The 22,411-nt window shown below is 45.7% G+C and overlaps 1 protein-coding gene across 2 annotated transcripts; it reads left to right on the plus strand.

Annotated features, from left to right (window-relative positions):
- Window positions 1-3,526: 3,526 nt before the first annotated feature.
- Window positions 3,527-21,660, plus strand: LOC118589432 (ADP-ribosylation factor 2). Of its 2 annotated transcripts, none has more exons than XM_036196721.1 (5): window positions 3,527-3,644; window positions 5,605-5,771; window positions 10,744-10,854; window positions 17,460-17,584; window positions 19,868-21,660. In XM_036196721.1, the coding sequence occupies exons 2-5, from the start codon at window positions 5,624-5,626 to the stop codon at window positions 20,027-20,029; spliced, it is 546 nt and encodes a 181-aa protein (XP_036052614.1). In that variant the 5' UTR covers window positions 3,527-3,644; window positions 5,605-5,623; the 3' UTR covers window positions 20,030-21,660. The 2 variants fall into 2 exon arrangements, with proteins under 2 accessions (XP_036052614.1, XP_036052615.1); XM_036196722.1 differs by lacking the exon at window positions 3,527-3,644 and adding an exon at window positions 4,220-4,280.
- Window positions 21,661-22,411: the final 751 nt, after the last annotated feature.

Raw genomic sequence — 22,411 nt, forward strand, 5'->3', positions numbered from 1 at the left:
CAGAGACCATGGAGGGGTGCTGCTTACTGGCTTGCTTCCCATGGCTTGCTCAGCCTGCTTCCTTTTAGAACTCAGGACCACCAGTCCAGGGGTAGCCCCACCCACAATGGCTGAGCCCTTCCCCATCCATCACTAATTAAGAAAATGTCCTATAGGCTTGCCTATAGTCCAGTCTTAAGGAGACATTTTCTCAATTGAGGCTTCCTCCTCTCTGATGACTCAGCTATGTCAAGCTGACACAAAACAAGCTAGCATATTCACCATCCCAGAATCCCACATTCAGGGTGTGTCTTACCTTCTTCGTCCTCTCTGGAAACATCCTCATAGATAAGGTCAGAAGTGGGTTTCCTAGGTGATGCCAAATCCAGTCACGTTGACAATGAAAAGTTTTTTGTTTTTTCTTTTTTTGGTGCTGAAAATGGAACCCAGAGCCTTACAGATAATTGGCAGGGACTCCACCACTGAGCTCCATGCACCCTCAGCCCAATTAACAGAGTTTAAAGTCTGACCCGAAGTGGAGAGCCTTCCCCAATAACACATTCCTAGTATGAAACTTTCTTCTTCTTTTTCCAAGAGCACGTTGTGTTTTTCATGCTTTGCAAGCAGCTGATTGACAGGAAGTGTTTTATTAGGGGAAATGCTTCTGCCATCACATCGATGTCACCACAAACAGTTCATGCTTATGGTAACCTACCTTTCTTTCTTTCCTCTTTTGTATATGTACTGTGAATGGAATCCAGACTTTGCACATGACAGAAAAACACTCTACCACTAAGCTACATCCTTAGTTCTCTTTACTTTAAAAAAAAAAAAAAAAAAAAGCTGAGTTTCCTATTATAAAATCAGTACACAATTTAACTCTCAAATGCTTTTTAAAAATCATAACCCTGCCTCTTGAATCCCATTACTGGTACATTAGTCCTATTTTCTTCTAGCCTTCCCCACTCCACATCTGCCAAGAATATCATTAAATAACTATACTGTTGCTGTAATTCAGATCTAGAAAGTCATCCACCCCCCCACCTCCCCCCCCACCCCCCCCCCCCCCCCCCACCCTGCCGCCATGGCCCAAATGTTAAAGGCTTTATCCCCAGCCTGTGGTACTGTTGGGCAGTTGTGGAACCTTTGAGCTATAGGACCAAATGGGAGATCTTAAGGAGGTGCTCTAGGTGGAGATTATGGGAATTCCGTGTTCTCTCTGCTACTATGATCGAAACATTCTGATCAAAAGTAACTTAGGACAGAAAAAAATTCATTTACCTTACACTTCCAGGTCACAGTTATCATTGAGAGAAGTCAAGGCAAGAACCTCAAAGCAGTCCTGTTTGTTATGCCACACAACATGATCTCTAACCAGGGAACTTCGAAAGTGTAGCACAGATGGCAGAGGAATGCTGTGGCTTGCTTGCATTCTCATGCATAGTGTGTTGGATCCTTCCACATCCATTAACAATCAAGACAAACCCCCACAGACATGCCCACATGCTGATCTGGTGGTGGTGGGGGAACCCCTCAATTGAGACTCTATCTTAGGTGAATTTAGGCTGTGTCAAATTGACAGTTGAAAGTAACTAGGGCATTTACTCTGTATGTGTATTTGTGTGTGTATGTGTGAGTGTGTGTGCATGTGTCTTCCCAGCTATGACAAACAGGTTTTTTTCACCATGTCATTCCTCTATGATGCCACCACAGTACAAAACAGTGGGGTTAGTCAACCATGGACTAAACCAAAACTGTGAGCCAAAATAAGCCTTTTCTCTTTTTAAGTCAATTTTCTCAGCTACTTTGTTATAGTAATGGGAAACAGACTAATGTATATGCATATGCATACATACACACACACACACACACACACACACACACACACACATATGTATATATGCGCAGAGATGTAGCTCAGTGGCAGAGCTCTTGCCTAGCCTGAGCAAGGCTCTGGGCTTGATCCCCACCCCCATAAAAAAAGCAAGCAAGCAAGAAAGCATAATATCTATCTATCTATATATCTATCTATCACATGCTTTCATGATTCCAATGGTTTAGTAATTGAATTACAAGTGGACAGGGATGTTGTTATAAATATTTATTTTTAATTTGTGTGCATGCATGTGTACATGTATGCCACATATGTGTCAGTGCCTAAGGAGGCCAGAGAAAGGTATCAGATCCCCGCGGGAGCTGGAGTTACAGGAGGTTGTGAGCCACCTGACATGGGTTCTAGGAACCAAACTGGAGTCTTCTGCAAGAGCAGGAAGTGCTCTAAACCTTGGAGCTCTCTCTCCAGCTCCCCTCCCTCCACCTGATTTTTTTTTTTAAGGGTCATTTTTAGAGCGCTTCTAGGTTCACAGGAAAACTGAGAGGAAGGTGTAAAGATCTCCCATGTTCTCCTGCTCCTTTCTAACATCCTGTCCAGAGACCATTCCCCCGTGAGAGGCACAGCAAACCAAACGATGGCCAGGGAAGTCTTGGTTTGTGCATTTCCTGGGCTTAGACACCTGTACAATGGCACTGCCCATCATGATTACCATATGGAATACTTTTGCTTTTCTAAAAGTGCACTATGCTCTCCTATTCACCCCTCCTTCCCTATTAAGTCCTTGGAACCTTTAGTGTTTTTACTGCCAATATATATTAAGCCTTTTCTGACTGGCTTCTTTCACTTAGTAATGTACAATTAAGGTCTCTTCATGCTTTCGATAGTTTGTTCTTTTTAGCTCTGAATAAAGCTGTTAACTGATGTACGAGGTTCTGTGTGCTGCGCTGGGGAACTGAAGCCAAGCCATCACACATGCTTGTCTAGTAGTTCTCTACTACTACGCCCTTAGCTCTGGATTACCTCGGTTATGCAACATCGCCAAGCCTTCGTAAGCATTTTAACTAGACAACTTGGTATTATTTAGAGGAGCGAGTAATGTAAAGCATTTCTCAAGAAATGTGCGCTGCAGCTCAGGGACATCAGGAAGGTGCTAGTGACTCTATTTCTCCCACATGTTGAAAGTCTGTGTACAAGAACAGCGGCAGTCTAGCTTCATACTAAATAAGAAATCTTCTTCTTCTTTATGTCTAATTTCGATGTTGATATCTGGGTATTTCCGACCAGGAACTCTGCTCCAAACTAGTTTCTACTTTTAGCTCAACCGCAGCGAATTTCCTTAAATATCTCTGTGAACCTGGCCCCGCCCATATAGCTGCACTGGGTTGGTCAGAATGCTCCCGGGGTTAGTTCAATCCCTGAGAATTCCCGGAGTTGATTGGCGGGGCAAATCGGAACTCTTTCTGCCTTTCTGATTGGTTGCTTGTAGTCTTGGAGGTGGGGCACGTGGGCGCGGCTCGCCCGGATGCGGTGGGCTCCCATTGGAAGATGAAACCGGCATTTCCAGAGCTTGGTGCCGTCGCCTAGGTCGCGGGGGTCGGGCCTCCGCTCGCCTAGCCTTTCTTGTCCTTTCCATTGGTCAGATTTCTTGTCACTCAAGAAACCTCGAGGTCATTGGCTCAAGGGCTCCCAGGAGGCGATGGGTGATTGGTTGGTTGCTGTTCCCGCCCCCAACCAGTCGCCATTTTATTGAGGCGAGCTGAATTCTCCTAGGTAGCCGGGCCGAGTAGCGGTTTCGGGACTGGCTTTGTGGAGGCGATCACTGCAGTGACAGGTGAGTCGCGGGCTGCAAGGGAGGAACAGTGGAGCTCGAGGCTCGTTTGATTTCCTGCGTGTCAGTGGGCAGGACACCGGAGAGCAGCGGCGGCAGCCTTCGGAAAGGGGCCGGGTCCACTGGGTTCCCCGCCTCTCTCGGGACGGGCGGCGCGGCGCGGCGCGGATTGACGCTCGGCGGGCTCTGCTGCGGCGTAGGGGTCCGCTGTCCGAGGGAGCGGCCTGGTGGCCGGGGCAGACAGAGCCCTCACCGGCCCTAGATTCACCGAGCGGGCGACCGCCCCTGTGCGCGCTCACCTTGGCTGCTGTTGTCGCTGGTGCCCTTGAGGTTTCACTATCCTCGTCACTTAACGATTTTTCCTCCGCGGACGTTTGGAAAAGCGCTCTAGGGTTGATGGATCTTACTCCAGAGGGTCCCTCTGCCCACCATGCAGCCTAAGACCTTGGGTATCGGAGCAGGGAGACAACCGGGAGTGCGCTGTGCGGTGACAATCTGGCGCTGGGCCTCCAGGGCCCTGGAAGCAGGAGGTTCCTCCCTTTCCTCCCAATGAATGGTCCTTTGAGTTTCGTGGTCTGTAACACTTCTTCCCCCACCCCCGGAAACATGAAGGAATCTAGGAATTTTGAATGCGTCAAGGTACTGGACGGTTTTTAGAGTCTTGACAGACTTGTGAATGAGGAAAGTAGTCATTCTTTCTTTGATCATTTGGCTCTCATATGTGTACAGGAGAAATGTGCTCGCCGTCTTTCATGGTAGAATGGAGCGATGTGTACTTGGCCATCGGCCATGATATTAAACCGTTGTAGGAACTGTTGACTTTCAAAGGTGGGGCTTCTAGAATCGGCCACCCTCCCCTCTGAGTCACTAGAATCTGGATGAATGGCTGTCCTTACACACACACACACACACACACACACACACACAATAAAGCTTTCCTTGGCGAACAATCTGAAAAGGAAAACCATAGTTTCTGGAATAAAGGATACTGTGGGGGTTTATTTTGTTTGGGTTTTGGGACTTTAGCCCCAGCCCTAGAATGACGTTTTGAACAGTCATTGTTGATCACTGGGTGTGCACATAGTTCTGCTTTTAAGTCTTTGAAATATCACACCATTCAAATAGGCTGATCTGTTAAGAAGGCAAACTTTCCACAAAAACTCATCTGACTTCATTGCTTTGTCAGATAAGCTGCCAGATACTCTATTGAAAAAGAAAACTGTTGATGCTTAAGCTGTTAGAAGTCAATAGAATAATTACCTTCTAGGGAGGAGTGACTGGAGGGGGCCTAGGGAGGATCTGGTCTACTAATTAATTATCTTTTCCTTGATCTGGTTACAGTAGTTGTCTTTGGTCCATGAATGTTCATGGACCTTCACAGTCAACCATATTTGTATCTGTTCATAAATTTTAAGAAGATGGTCAATACCATTGAATGCTTGATGCTAAAGTATTCCCTTGAACACTTGATGTGTGTCACTTGGTATCTTCCACTCTGAAATTTTCTAGTCATTCTCTGGGTATTGGTATTGCCTGCCAGCCAAGGAGAGCAAATGTAGTTTCCTAGGGATATCGATATTTTACCTGCCTTAAGAACTTTGCTTCATATTGTGGAGAACAGGGTGTCTGCTTCTTACATTTTCGTTTCAGGTGGGTTCGGAAGAAAGTCTAGTTGTTTGTTGTGGCATTTCTTCCATGCTTAAGATGACTAAAGGCTGCCACCATAACATGGCACTGAGGCTGGGCTTCTCACATCCACTTGGATGCTGCAGTGGAAAGTCCAGTTTTCTGGCAGAGCATCAGAGGATGGCTTAGTGGAGCCTCCTTTGAAAATGAGACACTTCTCCTTACTGGCCAAGCTGCACTTCACTTTTACTAGGAACCACTACTAAGTGTGCCATGTATTTTATGTGTGTTGCATATATATATAAAAGAATAACTGTTCAACTTGCTTTTCATTCAGGTCACAGAATTCATCTACAATGGGGAATGTTTTTGAAAAACTGTTTAAAAGCCTATTTGGAAAAAAGGAAATGCGTATTCTTATGGTGGGCTTGGATGCAGCTGGCAAAACCACTATTTTGTACAAATTGAAGCTGGGAGAGATTGTGACAACCATCCCGACCATAGGTATGTCCATGCTGTGGCCTTGCCAGTTCAGAATTTAGCACACTATGCTTTGTGTTGCTTTTTCAAAATCTTCATTTGCATATGTATGTGTCATATGTGTGTATGCATGTCTACATCAGGTGTTTTCTCTGTCACTCTTCCACCTTAGTTTTTTGAGACAGAGCCTCTTCCCTGACCCAGAGTTTGCCGTTTTGACAAGGCTGGCTGTCTGTTAAGCTTGAGGAGCTTCCTGTCTGACCACCCTCCACCCTCCACCCCTGCCTTCCTGCAGCACTGGTTACAGATGTGTGCCATTAGGCCCATCTCTTTTTTTGTTGTTTATTTGAGACAGGGTCTCTCTGTGAAGCCCCGCTGTCCTGGAACTCACTTTGTGCATCAGGCTGGCCTCAAACTCAGAGATTTGTCTGTCTCTGACTCCCAAGTGCTGGGATTAATGGTGTGCGCCATCACACTGCAGGCTTTTATGTGTGAGCTGGGATCTGAACTCAGGTCCTCATTCTTAATTGGCAGGCAGTTAGCCCTCTGAGCCACTACTCCAGCCCTGGTGTGCTTCTTCTATTGCATATTTGGTTTTTAAACCTTGACGACTTCAAGAACATAGATTTGAAGCCCCAGATTTTGTGTTATTTTGCTTTTTTTGAGACAAGTCTTACAATGTAGCCAGGCTGACTTTGAACTTGTGGCACTCCTGACTCATCCTCCTGAGTGTACCACCACGCCCAACCATACATATTTCTAAGTGCTTCTTAGCATTCTGGCATGTCCCTTGGCTTACAGGGGAGTTGGAAACAAATTTAGGATAAGCAAATTTAGCCCTATTTGCTTGGGAATGAGGAAAAGATAGTAACCATTGAGATGGTAAGGAAGTGCTACCCTCTACCCATTCTGTCGGAGTAGGACCTAGTACAAACAAGCCTTAAGTGGGAACCAGCCAAGCCTTTCTCCCCTCCATTCTACCTGGCTTCCCCTGGGAGCATCTCTCTGAACCAGGTGTGATTCTAGTGGTAGACTTTATGTTCTTTTCGCCCTGTCTCAAGACAAATACGTGAGGTGGCATCCAGCTGAAGGAATTCAGCAGTCTGTCCTCACTGTGAACCAGTGCTGTGTTTTATGGGCTCTTTAGGAGATTTGCAAAAGCAGTTTTGACAGAACTTAATCTTTACCTTGTGACTTGCCCACAAAACCAAATTCCCAGGCTGCTGTGTGCCTTTGGGGACTGTCTGAGTTCTGGCATGGCTAAGATGGGTCAACTTTCACCTTAGGCAATAGCTTAGGAGGGTGGAGCATTTGAAGAAAGTTGTAAACTCATAGAAATGTTCACACATACAATTTGAAAAGGTTTTAGTTCAAAATGTAAACAGCTCTCCCAATTATAAAAACAATGTATGGGCTGGCACATAGCTCAGCAGGGAAAGGCTCCTGCTGCCATGCCTGACCACCTGAGTTTGATTCCTAGAACTCCACAAAGTTGCCCTCTGACCTCCACATGTTCAACAAAGTGTGTGTTACATGGCGCGCGCGTGTGCGCGCGCGCGCACACGCACACACACACACACACACACACACACACACACACACACACACAGAGTGCGGCTTTCCTGGTTTGCACTCAACAGTGTGTGTGCCCCACCTTCTGTCCATTTTCCTCTGGAATGCTTTCCTGCCTTCTTCCTCTGCCCCTTCCCTTTCCCCTAGTGAATGCTGCCAGCACACTCTTTGGATCTCAGTTTAAGCATTATTTATCAGAGGTTCCTTTCCTTTTCCCTTATTCTCAGTTTCCAGAGTATTCTGAAGTCCTTAGTAACACTTGGAAACGTTTGTGGTTTATTGATTGTTCACTGTCTTCTTCCCAACATGTAAATAAGCAGGGACCACATGTGTCTTGTTCGCTGTCCCCAGCATCTGGTAAAGTGCCTGGCCATGTTAGGTGTTGATAAATCTTTGGTGAATGAATTGCATACTGATGTGATTGTTCGTTGAGCTAATGGCCTCCAGTGAGTCATGCCCCTCAACGCCTTTGCACCTCTTCCTTCATGGTGCTGAACTTGGCCATATGACTTGCTTTGGCTAGTGAAGCTTCACTGTCACTGAGAGCTGCCACCATCAGTTAAGGAAGCCAGTTCTAGAGGAGAAAAGACCACCTGGAAAGAGAGCAGTCTGGCCTGCTGGCTCACTAGGTAAATGCAGCTCAAGAGGAAGCCGAAGCCACCAAAGAAGAGGTGCCTTGAGACTTCACTCAAAGCTGAGACCAGAAGAAAGAGCTGGCTTCACGAGACCAAAAGGGACAGCAGTGGGATGTTAGAATAGCTGCTTTAACGTTCCACACGATGGCTGTATTTTAAACCAATATTCATGGAAAGGTGGTTAGGTTAAGTGCCTTGGGTGTCATTCTTTATTCCCTATCCACCCTACCCCACCCCCTGATTTTGAGAGACAGGATCTCTCACTGGCATGGAACTTACCTGATCAGGTCAGGCTGGTTGGCCAGTTAGCCCCAGGGACCCTCCTGTCTCTGTCTCTCCAGTTCTAGGATTATAAATCCTCTACCCCACCCCTCCCCCCCCCTCCACCACCCTCATTCTGGGGATTGGATTTAGGCCCTCACACATAAAGGCAAGCACTTTACTTCCTGAGCTATTTTCCCAGCCCTGGTTCCCTTTGTTTGTTTATCTTTTAAAGACATAGTCTTGCAATGTATGTGACCTTAAACCGTCAGCCATCCTCCTGCTTCATCCTCTCAATTGCTAAAATTTCAGGCCTATGCCACCATACTAGGCTCAACTGTTTGTTTTTTGTAGAAGATGTCAAAGTACATATCTTTAATTTTTAAAAAAGATTTATTTATTTATTATGTATACAGTGTTCTGGCATGTATGCCTACATGCATAGGCCTGTAGGGCACCAGATCTCATTACAGATGGTTGTGAGCCACCGTTTAAACCCAGGTCCTCTGGAAGAGCAGCCAGTGCTCTAACCACTGAGCATCTCTTCAGCCCTGTCTTACATATTTGCAAACATGTACTTCATTTCCTTGCAGTCAGTCTGGAAGAAGGCGTCCCGGGAGATGTGAATATTTAATGTGTGTATCCAGGTTACCAGACTAGTCTCCAAAAAGCTAGTGCCACTAGCAGTGAGAAGTGGAACTCTGCCATCTGATAGCGAGAAAACACTGACTTCTATTAGGGTTGGTTTTTTTTTTTTTTGAGCTGAGGATCAAACCCAGGGCCTTGCTACCACTGAGCTAAATCCCCAACCCTGGGTTGTTTTTTTTTTTTTTTTAATGTAGATGAATAAATCAAAATGTCTCCCTTTGCTCTTTGATTTGTTTTTATTTTTATTGTTCAGTTGTTTTTTGTTGTGACGTTCACTCTCTTACTAACTTGAAGAAGTGCAATCTAGATCATGAACTCTTGTCAGGTGCTTATTTTCCTGTTGATAAATTTGTCTTTCAATCTTGTTTTTTGCTATGTTCCATAAGAGAATTTTAAATTATTAGAAAACCAAATTTATGTTTTTTTCTTTCTGAGTTTTATGGTATCTTTAGACAATTCTCTTTAAGATCATAAAAATATTTGCTTTTTTTTTTTCTTTTACCAACTTCACAAGGTTTACATTTTTCATTTAAAAAAATTAAATAAGGGAGTAGAGAGATGGCTTAGCATTTGAGAGCACTTGCTGATCATGCAGAAGATCCAGGTTCAGTTCCTAGTACCTAGATGATGGCTCACAGCTATTTCTAACAGGGGATCCAATACCCTTTTCTGGCCTTCTTGGGTACCAGATGCAAATGTGGCACACATATATACATGCCAACAAAACATTCATGCACATAAAGTAAAAGTAGCTGAAGTTTTTTGAAGAATAGATAATGGACCATTAGGTAGATATTAGACTTATAAGAGTGGAGAGTTGTCCAACAACATTACTGAATAACTTTCCCATGCTAACGTGAAATGCCTTATCATGTACTAAATTGTCATTCAGAAGTGTCTTTCTACACCACTTCCTGTTATATTTGTTTGAACTTTATTCAAGTATTATTAGAAAGAATTCATTACTCATTTTCAGAAATTTCCTTGGCTTTAGAAGAACAAATAGAAAGCCATAGAAGGTAAAGATATGGCATTAACAGGGATACATAGGGTTTTAATGAGGCATTGCCCAAGCTGCCTTTGAACTCTTTAGGTAGCTGAGGATCACCTTGAATTCCTGATCTGCCTTCATCTGTTGGAAGTGCTAGGATTACAGGATGTGCTACCACACCCAGTTTACGTTTATTTTTTTAAGATGTGAAATATGAAGTACATATGTCCATACACATAAGGGCAGGTTGGAGATGACTCAGATAGAGAAGAGATTAGCAATGTGTACAAGTCTTCAGACTGTCTGGGTATAATACATAGATGGAAGAAATTGTCATCACATACTCTGTTCTAAGGTAGAGGGTGAGAAGTGTGGGGAAGAAGTAAGTACATTTGTTTGTTTGTTTGTTTTTGAGACAGGGTTTCTCTGTGTAGTTTTGGTGCCTGTCCTGGATCTCTGTGTAGACCAGGCTGCCCTCAAACTCACAGAGATCCACCTGCCTCTGTCTCCCAAGTGCTGGGATCAAAGACATGGGCCACCACCGTCTGGCAAGTCAGTCTATTCTTACACTGTGTGATGGGAAGTGGAAGTCATTTCCGTGGATGGCTCTCTTTGTTCAGAAGTTCCTGGAAGTTCTTCTGTTAGAGAAGCAGAGCTGGGAGGTTGCTGCTTAGATGGGTGGTTGGCGGTGGGTTGTCAGAGCAGAGAAGTTTTGAGACACAAGGCACAGTGAATGACAGAGTGAGAACTTTCTCCTTGTGATCTACAGCTCTGTGGTTTACAAGAGCTTTATAAGTTAACAGTACTATCCAAGTGTTAATTGAACTTACTTTGAATTGTTGGACCAGTGAAAATCATACCGAAAAGTTTTTCTAATTTCTCTACTTAGGTTTCAATGTGGAGACTGTGGAATATAAAAATATCAGCTTCACGGTCTGGGATGTTGGTGGCCAGGACAAAATCAGGCCTTTGTGGCGACATTACTTCCAGAACACTCAAGGTAAAGATTGGAAGCGTGTGTACTGAATGTGTCTGAAGATGGGAACTTACGATGTCTTCTGGCACTGCTTTGCTTTATTTTATTTACTTATTTATTTAGATTTTTTGAGACGGGGTTTCTCTGAGTAGCCTTGGCAGTCCTGGACCTCACTCTGTAGACCAGGCTGGCCTTGAACTCACAGAGATCCGCCTGCCTCTGCCTCCTAAGTGCTGGGATTAAAGATGTGCGCCACCACTGCCCAGCTTGGCACTGCTTTATTAGGGTAGCCAGCCATTCCTGCACTTACTGGGAAATGTCTTTGTGATGCTGCCCCTAGACATATCCCAGAAAAAGGACTTGGGTTTGAATTCTTTTTAATGAGGAAAGTTTGGGAAAATGGATTTCATCTTTCAGTTAATTGAGTGATGTTTGCTCTTAGATGAAGTGCCAGTTTTTGAAGAATTTGAATTCAGTCAGCTCCTTTAAATCTTCTGAGAATACCTGAAAATCACATCTGTAGGGAAAGGGATGAGTAGGGATGGCTGGACCTCCAAATCCTGTCATCTTGTGTGGTCCCAGTGCTTCCCCCTGGCCCTCCTGCTCCAGATATGGATGGATACCCACCTTACATCTACACCTTGTTTCCTTATCAGTGAGTTCTGGGAAGCAGTTCTAATCCACTCCTGTTCCCAGGGCTGTATTTTCAGTAAATGGTGCCTTACTGGGTCTTGCCAGTTGAAACAGACTGTTCACATGGTTTTCACACCCTGGTTCCTTTGTAGACTTTACCGTATGGCATCTACAGATTACTCACTTTGGAGTCTACTTAGAATATATTCGCTTTTGGAGATTCTGAAGCTGATGGAGTTTTGTGCCGTGTGTTTAATGGTAAAGACTTTAACATTTGCCAGCCTTTAGGACCAAACCGCCAGGTTATCTGTTCTTTATATCTCAACAGTATTTTTACCTGCGCTGGACAGGTAACTGTATTTGTAGTTATTTTCTCAGCTTGTAGATTGTAGAGTATCTTTCCTCAAAATAGAGTGGTTTTTAAAAAAGTGTTTCTTCTTTTGAGACAAGATTAATGTAACCCAGGATGGCTTTGAACTTAAAATGTAGTTAGCCTTCATTTACTTTCTTTTCTTTTTTTTTTTTTTTGTTTTTGTTTTTTGAGACAGGCTTTCTCTGTCCTGAAACTGGATTTGTAGACTAGGCTGGTCTTGAACTCACAGAGATCCATCTGTTTCTGCTTCCCAAGTAAAGGTTTGCACCACCACATCCTGGCCCTGGCTTGTTCATTTAATAATGGACACTTAGGTTGCACATAGTGATTGGGCTAAAGGTTTTTCTGTTGTTGTTTTGTACTTGTATTCTGTTGTCATATTGTGTGTATGTATGTGTACATATATATACAGTTTATATACACACACACATGTATAGATATATAAACATTTTGGGGGGGGTGGATAAAGACATGCACTTGTATGTAGTCCAAGCTCTCTTAAAACTCAGGATCTTCCCACTGCAGCCTCCTTAGCTGAATTAGCCAATTTTGCCCTGTTTTGTTTCTGCTGTTAGATCAAACCCAGGCCATGAAGCATGCTAAGTAAGCACTCTGCCACTGAGCCTCTAGACCCATACAAACTACTTTTAAGTTTGCAGGTCATTGGTAGTCAGTACATTCATAATGTTGGACAAACATAACCATTGTCTATCTTCAAAAGCTGTCTCATTGTGTACACCTGAAATCCAGCACCCATTAAACACTGGGTCTCTCCCACCCTGAGCCCCTGGACGCCATGGGTTTTCATACTTTGATGCCAAGTATGCACAGTTGATGTCAGCCTAATTTCCCCAAATGAAACTCCACTTATCAGCCTTTTACCACACAGTCCTAGTGACATTGAAGGATGGTGAGTATGTTGTTGTTTTGTTAGGAGCTGCAAAATGGTGGTTTCTCTAAATCATGTTATTCCTTCTGTGAGGGCTCTGTCTAATCCAGGTTGGCCTGGAACTCTTTATTGTTTTTCTTTGTGGTGTTGGGGGTGGAACCCAGGGCCTTATGTATGCTAAGCGGGGACATCAAGCCACTCCCCAGGTCCCTTGTTACTCTTTCTCTGTTTGTCTGCTGAAATCCTTTTAAATAAGGGATTTCCTGAAATACATTCTATACAAAGAATTCAGGAAAAATACTTCGATCTGTATTTTCAGAGAAACCACATCACTCCCATGGTCAAGTGTAGACTTTCACACTGTGATTTAGTGCATTGCAAATAAGGCTACATTTTTTCCTTTCTTTTTTTTGGGGGGGGGGGGGGGGGGCTGAGGATTGAACCCGGGGCCTTGCGCTTGCCAGGCAAGTGCTCTACCACTGAGCTAAATCCCCAACCCCAAGGCTACATTTTTTTGATGCTCACTAGAGTGTGTGTTTATCTTGGACTGGTGCTTGGCATCTTGGTCACTTTGCACCTTCTCATCTGTAATAACTCGAACAGCTGGGTTTCAACCACAGCTGCTAAGAAACCTCAGGAAAGTTAGCTAAGATCTGCTTCCATTCCCTCATCTTAAAAAGAGGCTAATGCCTGCTGCCCAGATCCCCGGGCTGAACTGAGACTGGTTTTGTGAGGTGCTCAGTTGTGTGGCTGAGAGGCAGCAGCACTCAGAAGCCTGCGGCCACATTTCTCCACGCTATTCACTTTTCACTGAATCAGGCATCAAGCTGAGGTGCATTTTGTCTTTAGTCTTCTGTTTGCCCTAAGCCTGATTTTATAGAATTTTGGTAGCGTTGCTCTGGTGGAGGAAGTAGCTGTGTTGTACGAGTGAAGGGTGGCAGTGGGTCTTCAGTAAATAATGAGTAGGAGCTGTGTGAAGAATGACTTGCCTCTCTGGCTGGGCCACGTGTTTCATCTGGGAGGAGTCTTGGTTGGATGCTGCCTCTGTTTTGTCTGCTAACTTCCCAAAGGTCAGGCCGACTTTTCATTTAAATTTTCTCCATCAGTCTGTTGAGTATGACAGACCTTAATGAATGCGTGTAATTCTCTATTAAGACATCAAAAGCTAAGAGCCTGGTGGTTCAGGCTTGAAATCCCAGCCACTCAGAAAGCCAAGAGAGAATCACAAGTTCAGGGTCTGCCTGGGCTGCAGAATAAATTCAAGAGCAGAAGGTTTGTGAGATGTTTCAAAATAAAAAATAAAAAAGCTCAGAGCTCAGGCTCAAATGCTTTTCCAGTATGTAGGAGGTCCTAGTCTCTCCCAGCCCCTGTGTGGGTTTACCTGTATAGACTAGAATTTATACTGCCTGATTCCTGATAACTGTAGCTGCATAAAATAGCTCATTAGTTCTGATGTGGATTTTTCTTCTTGATTTGTGGGTTCTTTTGGCGGGGGGGAGGACAGGTTGAGACAGAGTTTCTCTGTGTAGTCCTGGCTGTCCTGGAGCTCACTGTGTAGACCAGGCTGGCCTTGAACTCAGAGATCTGCCTGCCTCTGCCTCCCAAGTGCTGGGCCTAAAATCATGAGCCACTTGGCTCAGCTTGGTTCTTTTAATTATTGAATGTCAGTGTATCTGTTTCAAAGAGAGAAAAGAGAAGGAGATACAGAGGAAAAAGCTTTGTTTCACAGTTTACCTCCTACACACAACCACCTTTATTATTTTGTGTCTACACATTTTTTCTACAAGTATAGGAGATATAAAAAATGTAATACACATGTTCCCCCTACCTTCCTTTTTTTTTTTTTTTGCAGGGTGAGGGGCAAGGCTGAGATCAGACTTATGACCTTGCATATGCCGGGCATGTGCTCTGCCACAGGGTGCCGCTGTGTAGGTCAGGCAGTCTCTGGCACATGGTCTCCAGCTGCGTAGGGCTCTTTACACACTCTTCTTGTGTCAGTGTGCCTTTTCTCTTGGCAAGTATAGCCATTCTGATGGTAGGTTCTTAGGTAAGGACCTATATCAACAGTGCTGTAGGATGTGCTGTCAAGTTCAACTAAATTCTGTTTCATTTGTAAGGGAAGGAGTATGTATTTTGGCTCTGGCTTTCAAAGGACTCCATCCCTGGCCGCTTGGGTCTCATGCACATAGGCATCACCGTGATGAAGGGAGTATCCAGTAAAGGCCATAAAGCTGCACTTGTGTTAGGACTACCAAAGGGACAGCAGTCAGGTCTGCTCTGTGGGTTTTCCATTGGCAGCTAAGGAGCTGCTTGGATTTCCACATCAGCTAGAGTACTTTGTCAGAATTGGAGTTCGGAACTGCAGGTAGCATACCAAACCTGTGTGGGTGGGCCTTGAGTGCTTTCCAAGATGCTATACCAGATACAGCTTTGACTCGCATGAAGATTCGAAATCTGTCAGAATCCCTGAGAGTGCTTGTCTGCTGGGTAGGCTGCCTGGAGGGCCTGGGACACACAGAGCCATGGGCAGAGGGCCAGGCTTGGTTTTCTCCCCTGGCCTGTTGTGAAATCTCAGTGTCATCTGACCCTACTTCCTTTTCTCTACCAGAGTCTCTCATCCCATAGAGTCCCCATGAAATGTGCCTTAAGCTGGGCACAAAGGCCTCTAGCGGAGTCCTCTTAGCAGCTCACTTTCTCTGTAGAATTCTGCTTCTATTCTTGGGTCTCTTGAGACTTTTTCCTGCTCGTCTTGTCTCCTCACTGAGCTCTCCAAAGCACCCTGGCTCAATGCCATGGCCCTTCTGATGTCTGAGCTAGCTAGCTATCAGTCTGTCGTCAAGGGTTTTCTTCCAGGACTTTCCCTGCTTATATCACTTGACCAGTGTCTGGTACCTGCTGGCTCTTTGAGACTTCCAGTGTGCCTGTGACTTAAGAGTGTTAGGGTCCCCCACTGGCAGTGTAATACTCCTGGGATGATCTGCTTGAGGCCCAGAAGAATCAGCTTGTTAGCGCGCACGTCCCAGAAATAGAGTGGCTGTCACTACTGGCAGCTCAGCCTAGGCTCAAGTAGGTTCTTTTGGCAGCTGCCTCACATTTTTGTCCCAAAGGCCTTGCTTTCAGCCAGACACCGACTTGCTGCTGGTATTGTCACATGGAGTGGTGGCAGGGACTCTTCCCCAGTCTGTGCTCACCCCTGTATTCTTCCTGCCTTACTGCTTTCTCCAGCAGTGTGGCAAGCCTGGGCAGGCGTTAGCCATTCCCGTAGGTGTAATGTGCTAGCTCTGGTGGTGCCTCCTTCAGCCTGCCCCGCCTGGCTTTCTCACCCCCTGGAATTTCTCTGCTGATCTTAGTGGGAATGTCCAGGCCCCGACATCCACTGTCCAGAGCTGCACTTCACAGTTTAAGGACACAGCTTGGAGAAGAGTCCCTCACTTGGGGTCCCCAGCCACTCTTACTTCCTGCTGGATGGTTACAGTTGGACAGTTTTCACCCCACTGGCAGGTTTGCTAGCTTGTGAGGATGAATCACAGAACTCAAGACAGAGCTGTCCTTAAAATGACAGCTTTCCTGCAGCAAAAGAACATAAATGCAGCAGTCACAGGAAGGACCCGAGAGGTGCCGGCCAGCCACAGCCTCTGTCGTCCACTGCCCCCAAATCAGGGACCAGCACCTGAGTTCTGCTAGTGTGTGTGTGTGAGACAGTAGACAGTGCTGCCACCGGGGAGGCTTGTGTGAGCTCTTGTGAACATTGTTTGTATTGGGACTTCTTTACGGAGGCACATGGAGTCAATCATTTGGCCGAATGAGTCCAACCCCAGGCTCCCTCCCTTCCCTAGAGGCGGTCTTATTGGTATAAACTAGTAGGGGTGGACTCCCCACCATCAAAGACTCCTCTCCCATTCAAAGTTCTGGCGACAAAAGAGCAACCACAGTCTTTACTGTAGGCATCCACAAGACTCTCTTGACATTGTTACAAACGTGACCTACAAACGTTGAGGGGTTTACAGCTTTTAGGTTCCTCTTGGGTATGTATGGAAGGACAGACAATTCCCCGCCTTTCCCCTGCAGGGACAAAAGGCTTCCATATGGCTTGGAATGTCCAACACATCCAGCACTGTTCACCTGGGGGTTGCCAACTTGCCTGCTCATTTTTATGTTAATTGTCCTTCCTTCAGTCCTTTGCCCTTCAAGCCTTCATACCTCATTCCCTGGTCCATTTCCAAGACAGCATACCTGCTCCTAGGCCTTCAGTTCAGGCTCTGTTTTAGGGACTCATACTCAAACGCTGTTCATTTATAAAACATGTTCTTCCAAAATCCTTTTTCCCTCTGAGGTGGAAATTAAGTGACTGATAACTAAGCCTAGCTTTCCTTTGTTCCCTTTGGTTAGTCTGGTAAGTTGCTGTGATCCTTCTAAACAAGATAGGTGAGATGAATGTATAATAAGCTTCCTAACTTTGGAGCTCATATACATTTTCCAAAAATAATGATAGGGTGGGAGGCAGGGAGACAGAGTCTCATTATGTACTAATAGCTCAGCCTGACCTTGAACTTGTGTGTAATATTTCTGCCTGAGCCCTCCCACCCCTGGAGTGTTGGGATTATAAACCTGCACTGTATTCTTCCTGTTGCCTGCCTTCAATGAAGCCTTGCAGTGCCAGGGAACAGCTGTGTGGGTATGTAAACAGCTGCTCTCTCCTGGTTCATATCACTAACGTGCTTGGCATTTTTTTAGGTCTGATTTTCGTGGTTGACAGTAATGACAGAGAGCGGGTCAGTGAGGCCCGAGAAGAACTAACCAGAATGTTAGCAGAAGATGAGCTCAGAGATGCAGTTTTGTTGGTGTTTGTAAACAAACAGGTATGCATTTGTTAGCTTTCTGAACACAGACTGAAATTTACTGCCAGATGGCTCATGTAAATCTAAATTAGATGTCTGCCTCCTCCATCTCCTCTTTATAATGACTTGTAGTCACTCCATAAATACTAATGAAGCATCTGCTAAGTTCCAGGCTATGCTGCAGGTATTGGTACTTAGCAGTGAACCAGAAAGGCCCTGCATTTGTGTTTACTTTGTGGTGGGAGGAGAGGCAGTGGATAAAGACTTTTGAATGTGTCTGGTGAAGGAGTGCAGAATGACTGTGGGAAGTGCTGGGCATGACTTAATTCTGAGCCAGGAGGGAAGGGTTCCAGAAGCAGAATGAGGGGGTGGACACAGGAGACTGGGTCCTTGGGCCTGTCGTCGGGGAGGAAGAGGCTCATCTAGAAAGGAAAGGCCATGAAATGTGGAAGGAAGGCTGGTGCAGAACTGCCCAACCTCTGGATCTGAGCAGAACCAAATGCCAAAGGGAAGGTGGAGTGGGGCTCTGGAGGCCACCTGTCCACGGGGCTGTCCCCTTTCTGCATCCCTTCTGCAGCTGAGATCGTGGTGTAACGACGTGCTGCAGCCATGCTTGCCACTTCAGACTTAGCAGTTGCAGTTTTTCTTGTCACACCTCCCCCTCCCCCCCCAACATGACTTCCTGCTGTGGGTGGAGCATGATTCACTCACCTGTTATCCTGTTGTTCCTGCAGGATGCTGGGCAGTTTCACTAGTGGACATAACAGGCTTTAGGCAAGAAAATCATGGTTTTACTTTTAATGATAAACAGAGAGCATGTCCAGGGTAGAAATTTGAAAAGCCACTTAGAATGTTAAGTGAAACATCTTTCCTGTGTGCATATGAACATGTGAAGAGCCCTTAGGACTGTGTGGCTAGGAGTGGGGGCAGCTTTCTCCCACTATGACTTACACAGTGTGTTACACAGTGTACACAAAGCAGTATTCCATTTCAAGAAAGCCAGTGTTATATTCTGAATGCTACCTTCCATTCCTCTAGCTTTGATTGCGAGATAAAACAGTGTGGTGGTATTGTGTTCCCCAACATGTTGTGCACTCTAATAAACTTATCTGGGGGTCAGAGAACAGCAGTCACAATGTTGAACATGGAGGATAGGCAGTGGTAGCATACACCTTTAGTCCTAGCATTCCGGAGGCAGAGATCCACATGGATCTCTGTGTGTTCAAGGATACAGCTGAGCATGGTGACTCACACCTTTAATCCCAGGGAGTGGGGGCAGAAAGCAGAAAAGTATATAAGGCATGAAGACCAGAAACTAGAAACTTTTGGCTGGTTAAGCTTTCAGGCTTTTGAGAAGCAGTTCACCTGAGATTCATTTGGATAAGGACTCAGAGGTTTCCAGTCTGAGGAAACAGGATCAGCTGAGGAACTGGCAAGGTGCGGTAGCTGTGGCTTATTCTGCTTCTCTGATCTTCCAGCATTCACCCCAATACCTGGCCTCAGGTTTGTTTTATTAATAAGACTCTTTAAGATTCATGCTACAAAACAGTCAAATTTTTTGTATCTTTTTCCAGAGATAGGACTTTCTATGCTTATATAAGCAATTATGTGATTGTATTTCTGTTTAACTTTCAGAGATTATGGTATGCATTGTTTTGTAGTCTTTTGTATTTCCACTTAGCTTATATTTGACATTCTTCCATATCAGTACATCTAGATCTTCCTTTGATGCTAATATATTCCAGCTAGTTTTAGCTTACTGTGTGAGTAACCCAGGTATAGGTCAGAGAAAAGATTCCTGCTTTACATTCTAGTTAAAAGAGACCTTGTATGTATTAATACACAGAGTAAATAACTTCTATTAGATGGTCACACATAGGGATGCTATGATAAAAAGACGAAATGAGCCAGGTAGAGGCCCCAAAGCCTGGCAGGCCATGGAGGCGGCTTTGGCTCTTCTCTGGGAGCAGAGGCGCTTTGGTTTTGATAGGAGAATGTGATCTGAGACTAGGTGTTAGGGGCAAGCACGGAAGCAGGATGAGCAGTGAGGAAGTTGTTTCCATTATCCGGTGGTGGACTCAGTCAGGGTGGTGGTAGAGAGGCTGGGGAGAGGTGGTCCGATTCTGAACAGATTCTGATGGTAGGGCCGTTGGGATCTCCTGTTGTGTGGACTGAGAAGGAAAAAGTGAAGGTTTGGGGCCTGAGCAACTGAAATGAGGACGGAGGGTCTGGGTCTGTTTTAGAGGAAGGTCCTGCTGTATCCATGATTACAGGTCGGTAAACTGTTGGCTTGCTTTCTTTAAGGATCTTCCCAATGCGATGAATGCAGCAGAGATCACAGACAAGCTCGGCCTACACTCCCTTCGCCAGAGAAACTGGTACATCCAGGCTACCTGTGCCACCAGTGGAGATGGGCTTTACGAAGGCCTGGACTGGCTCTCCAACCAGCTCAAAAACCAGAAGTGATCAGAAGCAACCCATTCCCCGTGCATTGTGGCAAAGCCAGCCGGCCTTCCTGTGTGCATGTGAGCGTGTGAGGAGCCCATGGGGCTGTGCAGCGTCGAGTGGGGGCAGCTTTCTCACGCCGTGCCTTATACACGCTAGACAACAACCAGTATTCCATTTTCAGAGAACCAGTGTTACACTCTGAATGCTACCTTCCATTTCACTAGCTTTGATGGTCATTTTTGCTGAGGTCCCCTGGGTGTGAGTGCTAGAGCATCTCCAGGCTGGAAAAGAAGAGAGCTGGAGCCAGACAGGTCCCATTGTGGCAGTCCTGGGTCTGGCATCTCCACACACCCGGGATCCTGTTGGATTTCAGTGTCCTTTTGTAAAAAGAAAGGAAGGAACTGTCATTCTTTCCCATTGTGCCAAAGCTAGCAGCTCACTTGTAGTGCTTTAACTCGGTCCTCAAGAAGAGAAGACGGGGGATGACCCTAGGCTGTAGAGCCTCAGGGGGCAGTGCTTCCCGGGGCTTGTTAGTTCATACTGACTTGTTTAGCTTGCGTGGTCAAAGGAATCAGTGACCTTTTTCATTAGAGTATCCAGACTGTAACACTAGAGAAGTTACCAGCCTGTCTTTTACTTGCCAAATGGAGACCCTGTGGGCTGGTGGTCCAACAGGGGGCCAGGACTCTTACCCCAAGCCACACAGTCCACAGTGGAGGGCAGGTTGGCTGGAGGAAGTGAAGTGAGGTGGCTCTTGTGTTCTGGCATCACCGTCTCAGGCCCTTGAGGCTGCTGCTCCCACTTCCCTGCTCTGTGCGGAGTGTTCTTCACAGGAAGCAGACAGATGCCCCCGGGGGGGAGTCGTCACTGTGTCTGGTTGTCCTAGTCTGCTGTAGGCTTTTGGTTAGTATCTGTTTGCAGAACTACACACCTAGGAGTTCTGAGAGTCTGTGAGAAAGTCATGAGGTTAATGTAGGGGATGGAGTTCCCAGTGACCCCTGCTCCTCCCTGGGTTGGTGCTAAACTTTGCTCTGAGAAGCATTTTACCCAGACTGCTCTGGCGACGTGGGCTCCCTCCTCACCGGCAGTATTGTCTAAAGAGCTGTTTGGAAGTGGGTGCCCTGCTGCCCTGCAGATAGCGGTAGCTAGGAAGGTCTGGAGAGGAGCTGGGCCCAGCCCCAAGCCCTCTGGCCACACAACTCCTGGCCAGATTTGTACCGAAACCCTTCTGCTTAACCTTTTAAAACCCCTTTCAAAAAATCTTGATTCCTATTTTAGGAAGGAGAATGCAAGCTGAATTTTAAGGAACATGATAAACCTTGTTCATTGGCAACAAAGTTATACTAGGAAAAAAAATCCATGTCATTGTGAATGTGGACTGTGATGATTTTCTTTAAAAATCATCTTCAAGAATGTTCATTGCAATACTGGCGACGAAGTCCAGATGTGATTTTTTAACCACAGATGAATTCCTGAGAAATGTTGAAATTGTACACCTCCCATTGGCAGGGAGTCTTTGCCCTTTGTAATTATGCTTAGTGTGCCTGGCCTGGTGCTAGGGCACAGTAAATGTGGTGATTGGTTAGACAATAAAGAACTTACTTGAGAAGGAGGAGACATGGCCATGTACTCCTGGATGTCTGAACTGAGTCGTGTCTCTTTCTTCTCATTTCTGACCAGAAGCTCTCAGGATACACACACAGGACACACCAGGAGGTGCGGCCCTACCCCAGGTGGTGCGGCCCCAACCCCAGACTCCTACCTCCCTCCTCACTGGTACACGTCCACGCCGTGTCTCTCATGTGACTTTGGAACTGAGGCGTCAGAAAAGTACAAATAGAGCACTTCACTCTGGTGGATCTGAACAGACCTGGTCTTTGAAAGCCACGTTTGCCTCCAGCTTGCCTTGCTCTCCAGCCACTCGCTGTTAGCCTTGCTGTGTCCGAGCCTGTCTGTCTCTCATCTTGAGATACCAGTACTGACCTCAGAGGGACGAGGACTAAATGATACATGCTTTTGAATGCCTTGCTCTGCTCTTTCCCCAGATAGCATGGTGTCCAACCAAGGACAGCAGCACTGTCTCCAACTGGCCAGCATTACTGATAGCATAGGAGAGTTGCTTTAGCGCCTTTCCCCGACACTGCCGAGAGCTTGGTCTTTTTTAAGCATGCTCAGTGCAGCAAGACTGGTCCAGATGCTCATGTAAAAAGCAGATTGTGGAGGCCCAGTCTGCTTCCTTTAGTTTTTTATTTTTATTGTACAATTCAGTGAGTCAGTATGTTCACAGAGTATATGTCACTGTCAATTTTAGATGATTTCCATCAGCACCAAAAAGTCCCATGTCCCTCTCCTTCTGTCTGGGAAGCTTCTGGGTATTTTAGAAGCACTGAGGTTGCAAGT

The sequence above is a fragment of the Onychomys torridus genome, chromosome 8 (genome assembly GCF_903995425.1).
Source record: "Onychomys torridus chromosome 8, mOncTor1.1, whole genome shotgun sequence".
Classification (NCBI taxonomy): domain Eukaryota; kingdom Metazoa; phylum Chordata; class Mammalia; order Rodentia; family Cricetidae; genus Onychomys; species Onychomys torridus.